At 47.8% G+C, this 8,330-nt stretch overlaps 1 protein-coding gene across 1 annotated transcript; it reads left to right on the top strand.

Annotated features, from left to right (window-relative positions):
• The first annotated feature begins 2,725 nt into the window (after positions 1–2,725).
• On the top strand, positions 2,726–7,984 carry LOC146721822 (uncharacterized). The gene has a single exon (XM_085486213.1). It carries the CDS (start codon positions 2,726–2,728, stop codon positions 7,982–7,984), a length of 5,259 nt encoding a protein of 1,752 aa, XP_085342339.1.
• The last annotated feature ends 346 nt before the right edge of the window (positions 7,985–8,330 follow it).

Below are 8,330 nucleotides of genomic sequence, written 5' to 3'. Positions count from 1 at the left end.
ATCTTATAAAAAACAACATTGGAATTAGTTGAAATTGATTTTATCTTTATGAACCTTGATAAAACGATTGAGTTTATCAAGACAACGATAACCTATAGTCATTTCTGTTTTTTTGATAGTTGATGCGATTTTGTCAGAAATGCTATTCACATAAGGAATAACAAAGAAATTCTTTTTTCATTATCTCCATCTATTTTAGGAACCTTAGTAATATTATTATCATTAGTCAAGATATTTAGTTTAGAATTAATAAGATACTTAATTCTTTGATTAATAGCGGAGAAAATAAATTCTAAAGGATAACCGTTGTTACGTAAAATAGTTATAATTGAATTTATATTCTTATTATGGAATTTCTGGATGTGAAAGAAGAAGAGCTCTATCTACTAAGTTATAAATAATGCCTTTTTTGGCAGAAAGGATGGTTAGAGTAATAGGAAAGAGTTCTTCCAGAAAATGTTTTTTTCTGAAACCAATCAACAAAAATGGTATTGTTAATTAATTTAATTTTAATGATACATCTAAGAAATTTAAAACAACGGTTATCCTCATATTCCAATGTGAATTTGAGTCTGTCATGGTATTTGTTAAAAGAATCCACAATCAAATCAACCTTCTCTTCAGGAACTGTCATAATGATATCATCAACGTATCTATAATAAAATGGGATGTCGATATTAATCAAGTCAAGAACAGAATTTTCCAAATCTTCCATTATTAAGTCAGCTATTATGGGCGATAATGGTGATCCCATGGAGGTGCCGGAAAATTTGTTTATAAATTATATTGTTAAATGTAAAATATGTAGATGACAGAACAAATTCTATACATTTAATAAATTGTTCTTTTGGAATTTTTGTCTGTGACTTAATATACTCCCATCTATTATTAACACTGTTAATCGCAAGGTTGATAGGTTGTTGAAGATTCGTTCTTCGGATCGAATCCTCGAGGACGATCGAATTTTCTAGAATGTTTTTTGTTAAATTCCTTAGTGTTTACGCCAAGGAAACACGTGAAACCAACGTGTACACTCGCCGCTAATTGGCGTGTGTACATCGCCTGATTTTCCGATGGTCCAATCGAGGACCCCGATCGGCTGCCGCCCTACGCGAGCTCCGAAATTCGCGCAGCCCTCGAGTCAGTCCTCGAGAGAGCGAGCGCCGAGAAACATAAGTCTAGGTACGCGACGAACTTGTAGAAAGTGAATAAACTAAATTAAACCGTTTCAAAACGCGTACAATTATTTGATCACGTTAACCCGGCATCCTACAACGTTAAATCTTATACATATAAAAATGGTCCTTCGAGCCGGATATTAAAAACCGATCGAGTGATAGTGAAATCGCGAAAAGAACGGGCTCCTTCGTTTCGTACCTTATTCGAACAATTGACAATTTCTGCCTCGTGTGCCTATATCGGGGCAGTAAATTTAAAAAACGCAGTGATCCGCGGCAAGAGAAATACGCTAATTACGCGTTCTCGTTTAGAGTAGAAAAACTCCGTGTGCGGGGAGTGAGACCGCGCTACAAGACACAAGCCGTCGCGCGCGCTCCGAAACAGTCTATCTCTCTCTCTCTCTCGCGCTCTCTCCAAGACGTGAAGAGCGAGAGAGACGGTATCACGCCGCGCGCTCCGAAGCTCTCTCGCTCGCTCTCTCTCTCTCTAGCTGCGGCTCTCTCGGCCGCGCGCCTGCCGTCGCTCCGGCCTAAGCCGCGGCGCTCCGGCCACGTGACGGTCACGCGCCCTCACGTACCCGGTGTACATCGAATTCTGCATTTGAGTAGACAGAATTTCGACGTTGAAGTGTCACTTGCAGTGCAAGCGCCGCTATCACGCGCTTTGCAATCTTGCATTCGGACGGCAGTTAAACGCCGTTCGAGATTAGTGACTGCACGTGTACTCCGCTACTCGCGCTCAGTGACTCTAAACTCCGGCGCCGCTATCACGCGCCAGTGATTTTTAATTGAGTGCGGTGAACATACGCGAGTTATCCGCAAGCGCCGCAAGCACGCGCTTTGCGTTACGGTATTCGCAGTGACTCTCAATGATTAATCGTGACTCGTACTGATTAACAGTGACTATCAGTGAACGTGCGCCGCTATCACGCGCACCGCACCGGTGAATCTTAACCAGTGCATTTTTCTCACTGACTTTTGACTCTCGCAGACCGAAGTGTAAACGACCGCGAACGCCGCTATCACGCGTACGCGTCGTGCATCTCTCTGTGACTCTCTCGATCATCTTGGTGATTTTCGACGTTTCTAAACATTTTAAAAGGTGCGCGACTCGCTATTTCGACGCCGCTATCACGCGTCCGCCGTCGTGCATCACTCTGTGCCTCTCTCGATTATCTTGTTGATTTTCGACGTTTCTAAACATTTAAAAAAGTGCGCGACTCGCTATTTCGACGCCGCTATCACGCGTCCGCGTCGTGCATATCTCTTGACTCTTTCGATTATCCCGGTGATTTTCGACGTTTCTAAGATTTAAAAAACCACGCGATTTGCAATTTCGACGCCGCTATCACGCGCCACGCAATCGCTTCGTGTGAGAAAGACAGCCGATAACGGCTTAACGTGACGGTGCGCTAACTCGCGCTCGGACTCTCTCACTCTCTCTCGCGCGTCAATCAGCGGGCGCTTCAAGTCCGCGCGCGCGCTTGAAGATTTCGCTTCAGTAGCGAATAATCGATAAACGATTCAACAGTCCGGCATCGATAATCATGTCGACTGCCGTGAGTGACCTGCTCATCGAGCAGGGAGCTTGTATTGACGAGATCAAACGAGATCTCGTCAACTTCAAGAAGCTGGCCAAATCCAACGTGACACTCGCCAAGACGCGAAGTAGGCTTGCCAAGTTGGAGGAGCACTGGGCCGCCTGCCGCGGCCTTCATGTCAAACTGCTTCAAAAGACGACCACGGAGCAGCAAACGACCTTGCCGTACTTCACTCTGGAAGAGTTCCTGAGAGCTGAGGATGTCTACATCGACACGGCCGATCTGCTGCAAGATACGATAAGTCGATTATCTCCTAATACAATTCCGTTTACCGATCGTAGTTCCGATTCCTCCGTTCGCGAAACAAATAATCATTGCTTCCAATTGCCACGCATCGCGCTGCCAAAGTTTTCTGGGAAATTAACCGATTGGGAAAATTTCCGAAACATTTTTGAATCTCTTGTAGTAACTAACGACGCTCTTTCAAATTCTCAAAAATTTCATTACTTAAAAACGAGCGTAACGGGAGACGCTTCCTTGCTGATCAATAATTTAAAAATTTCCGATGCGAATTACGAATCTGCCTGGCAATTGTTAACCAATGAATATGACGATAAGCAAGCGTTAATCTATGCTCATTTACACGCGTTTATTAGCCTTCCGGTAATGAAAAGCGAGATTGTAAGCAATTTGCGAAAATTGCGCGACACAGTGTCTGCATCGTTAGCCGCGTTAAAAAATCTCGATCGTCCCGTAGAACAATGGGACGATATTCTTGTTTATACAATAACGCAAAAGTTTAGCGCGAGAACACGTACCGAATGGAATTTAAGGCGAATCAAACGAAATGAGCCTTCTTCTTATCAGGAGCTTAATGAGTTTTTAACTCTCCGTATACGCGGATTGTCGGACTTTGCCGATTCAAGCAAGGACTCCAGTTTTTCGAAAAATGATAAACCGCGTTTAACAGTAAACAACGTGACTGCCTTTAAATGTATTTGTTGCTCCGGTGAGCATCACGTTTCGAAATGCGAAGACTACACAAAGAAGTCAGCTTCACAGCGCTTTGCTCTCGCGCGCCAGCATAAACTCTGCTTTAACTGCTTAAAGTCCGGACATTTCCCGTCGAAATGCCCGAGCAAATATCGGTGCAGACAATGTCGTCGCTCGCATCACACATTGCTGCATTCAGCGGCAAATCAAAATGCCTCCGATAACTTGGCCAGTTCCGAGGCTACTATTTCCGAATCAGCGTCACAAGCCGCATCTAATGCGACTACTAATCAAACGGTCAATACGATTGCGGCCGTCCAGATAGTACCCCCCTCGCTTCAGGAACATCCAAATGTCCTTTTGGCGACCGCATGGGTCGACCTCCACACCGGGGAGGGTCGCTGCTTAAAGGTTCGCGCGTTGTTGGATCAAGGATCCACTTTTAGCTTTATATCAGAATCGCTCTCACAGGCGTTGCGCACTAAACGGCAACGAGCCGATTTACAAATTAAATGCTTCGGCGAAAAATACACGGGTACTGCGAAATCGCGCGTAAAACTACAGTTAACCCCGTGTGCTCAAGCCGATCCGAGCTTTCCTCTGACGGCTTACATTTTTCAACGCATTACTTCATACGCTGCCTCGCGGATTCAGCCCTTCGATGCGTGGCCTCATTTACAGGGTCTATCTTTTGCTGACCCTGATCCTTCCAGTCAACATCAAATTCATTTGTTGATCGGTGCTGACCTTTACGGCTCGCTTCTGAAGCGCGATGTCCGTCAAGGTCCTATTGGAACTCCGACAGCGCAATTGACCGCTCTCGGTTGGATCCTTTCCGGCCCCACAAATAGTAGGCCGACTACTACTGCTCAAGCATCTGTATTAAACTGCGTGTTGGAACAAAGCACGCACTCTCTTCTCCAGAAGTTCTGGGAAGATGAGGAGATCTCGCGGCCTGTCCCCCTCACGGAGGAGGAGGAGAGGTGCGAGGCTCATTTCATCGCCAACCACTATCGTACCCTTCAGGGACGCTATGCGGTTCGATTGCCCTTCAGGCATGATTTCCCGATAAAAATCGGTGATTCTTTGCACATTGCAACCTCGCTTTATAATAAAATAGAAGGAAAGCTACGGCTTCGTCCTGAACTTCACGCGCAGTACAACGAGTTCTTACGAGAGTACAATTCGCTCGGTCACATGAGGAAGGTGGAATTATCTGACCGCTCCGAGTTCGAGCCGGTATATATTCCTCATCATCCCGTTTTGCGCGACTCGAGTTGCACTACGAAATTGCGCGTTGTCTTCAACGCTTCGTGCAAAACGAGCAATAAGACTTCGCTTAACGATCACTTACTGATCGGTCAGAGACTGCAGCAAGACCTCTCCGCTATATTATTGCGCTGGCGTCAATGGCAATTTGTTTACACGGCGGACATTGCTCAAATGTTCCGCCAAATTCTCGTGCATCCGTCTGACGCGGATTTTCAAAGAATCTTATGGCGATCGTCGGCCGATGGGCCGATTGAACACTATCGCCTTCTCACTGTAACGTACGGGCTCGCCCCCGCTCCGTACCTCGCAATGAGGGTACTGAAACAGCTTTCTCTAGATGAAGGCGACAACTATCCCGCGGCCGTTCCAATTCTCAGCGAGTCCCTCTACGTGGACGATGCACTCTTTGGAGCGGACGATACGACTTCATTGATAGAAGCTCGTGTCCAACTAGTTGAGATCCTGCGAAAGGGAGGTTTTCAACTACGAAAGTGGGCTTCTAATGCCTCCTCTCTTCTTCAAGGACTTTCGGCTCATCAGCCGGAAGTCACCGATCATTTACTCGTAAAAGAAGATAATCTCAAGGTTCTCGGGCTTTCATGGCTTGCTAAAGAGGACGCGTTCAAATTCGTGATAACTCCGTTGAGATTGGTTACGCACACGAAACGTTCCGTTCTCTCGTTCACGGCAAAATTATACGACCCACTAGGATGGGCTGCTCCGGTTGTTGTAACCGCGAAAATCTTGCTACAAGAATTATGGCTTCTCAAATGTGATTGGGACTCCCCTCTTCCAGAGGAGTTGCGCGATCGTTGGGAGAGCTACACCAACGATTTAGAATCATTGAACCGCGTCCGAATACCGCGTTGGACCGGTCGACATTCCAATAACCTCGCGTTCGAAATCCACGGGTTTGCCGACGCTTCAAACCGCGCTTACGCGGCGGTCGTTTATATTCGAGTGCTTCCTTCGCCAACGAAGTTTCAAATCACTCTGCTCGCTGCTAAAACAAAGGTCGCGCCGATCAAAACCGTAAGCATCCCGCGCTTGGAACTGAACGCTATCGTCCTCCTCAGCCGGCTAATCAAGTGGACCTTGACATCATTGAAATTACCTCCGATTCCAATATACGGATGGACGGATTCGACCATCGCTCTCGCGTGGCTCCGTCAACATCCATCAAAATGGAGCACCTACGTGGCTAACCGCGTATCCGAGGTGCATACCGGTCTGGATTCCGTTTGTTGGAATCACGTTCCGTCTCGCGATAATCCGGCGGACTGTGCCTCGCGCGGCTTGACCGCCTCCGAGCTCGTGACTCACCCGCTATGGTGGAACGGTCCACGATGGCTTCAGAAACCATCAACTGCGTGGCCGATTCTGAATGTCTCAGCTCCGCTCGACTCTGTCACCGATCAGCAGGTGTCGGTGGAAAGAAGACGGCCTGTGACGCTCCATGTTCAAGAGGCCGAGGGTTGGGAACTCCCATATAGGTTCTCCACTTGGACCAAGCTTGTCCGCGTGACTGCCTATATGAATCGCTTTATTCATCGTGTAAAAGAAAAGAGCGCGTCTCGCTCCCAACAATCCCCCTTTCTGAACGCCGACGAGTTTAGCAGGGCGGAACTCTTCTGGTTGCGCTATCTGCAACAGAGATTCTTCGAACGGGAAACGCGCTCACTAAAGAATAACGGCACCATACCGCATTCGAGCTCGTTGAGCAGATTGAGTCCTTTTCTAGGAGAGGACTCTTTACTTCGTCTTGGCGGGCGGTTGACGAATTCCACGCTCAGCTATGACGAGCAACATCCTATAATAATTCCGAAACATCACTTATCCGATCTCTTAATTGATCGCGCTCATAAATCCACGCTCCACGGGGGAACACAGCTAGTACTCCGTGTGCTGCGTCAGCGATACTGGATCATTGGAGGCCGCAGCTCAGTAAAGGCGCACATTCGAAAATGTGTAGTCTGCACTCGTCAAGCGGCTAAATTGTCTTCTCAGTTCATGGGCGACCTTCCAGCCGCTCGTGTCACCCCTTCGGCGCCTTTTACTCATTGTGGGGTTGATTACGCCGGCCCACTCCACGTAATTTCATTCGTCGGCAGAGGGCAAAAGGCCAGAAAGGTATATATCGCTCTGTTTGTTTGTCTTGCTACAAGGGCGATTCACCTCGAATTAGTGGAAGATTACTCCACGCCCGGCTTTCTTGCAGCCTATCAGAGGTTCGCTAGCCGAAGAGGTCTGTCGCGTCACATGTATAGCGACAACGGCACAAATTTTCATGGAGCCAACCACGAACTCCATCGACACTTTCAATCCTTATCGAAGGATGCTGAATTGCGAAACGCGCTCGCAGGCGACGGAGTGAACTGGCATTTCATTCCCTCCGCCGCTCCACATTTCGGCGGCCTTTGGGAGGCCGGAGTCAAGAGCCTTAAAACGCATCTGAGGCGCGCTGTTGGTTCCCACACACTTTCGAGGGCTGAACTCGCGACGCTTCTATGTAAAATAGAAGCGTGCCTTAACTCGCGACCAATCGCTCCGCTTAGTGACGACCCGGGTGACTTGTCGGCGCTCACCCCGGGTCACTTTCTGATTGGACGGCCCCTCGTAGCCGTTCCGGAGGAATCGGTACTCGCGATCGACCCGCGTAGGCTCTCGCGATGGCAACTAGTCCGTGCCATGCAGGAAACCGTGTGGCGTGCCTGGTCACAGGATTATTTACATTCGCTTCAACAGCGAAACAAGTGGTGCAAGCAGTCTCCTAACTTCGCAATAGGCGAATTAGTATTAGTTAAAAGTCCCGTGCTCCCTCCGAGCAAATGGGAGCTTGCCCGAGTACAGCAGATCCATCCTGGATCTGATGGACTCGTTCGAGTTGTGACCATACGCACCGCACGGTCCACATTGAAACGACCTATTGCGCAATTATGCCGACTGCCAATACGTGATAACTCTAACGCGTCCGCAACGGATAAAGCCGCTAACTTGTAAGAGTTATGTAATCTTCGAGACGACTTTCTCAGCGCGAGTCGTCTTCACCTGTATGTTTTGTAATCATCTTCCTCGACGATTCGTTCCCGCTTCGTTTAACTTTATTTCGCATTCGTTCGCATACGAGGCGGGCGGTATGTTGAAGATTCGTTCTTCGGATCAAATCCTCGAGGACGATCGAATTTTCTAGAATGTTTTTTGTTAAATTCCTTAGTGTTTACGCCAAGGAAACACGTGAAACCAACGTGTACACTCGCCGCTAATTGGCGTGTGTACATCGCCTGATTTTCCGATGGTCCAATCGAGGACTCCGATCGGCTGCCGCCCTACGCGAGCTCCGAAATTC

Source organism: Nylanderia fulva, unplaced genomic scaffold (assembly GCF_048542155.1).
Source record: "Nylanderia fulva isolate GAGA-0341 unplaced genomic scaffold, ASM4854215v1 Scaffold407, whole genome shotgun sequence".
NCBI lineage: Eukaryota > Metazoa > Arthropoda > Insecta > Hymenoptera > Formicidae > Nylanderia > Nylanderia fulva.
The sequence above is the reverse complement of the archived record's forward strand: the minus strand, read 5'-3'. Positions and strand labels throughout refer to the sequence as shown.

Bases quoted from the DNA above. Each gene is read 5' to 3' on its own strand.
- LOC146721822 (XM_085486213.1), top strand. From the start codon at position 2,726: ATGTCGACTGCCGTGAGTGACCTGCTCATCGAGCAGGGAGCTTGTATT.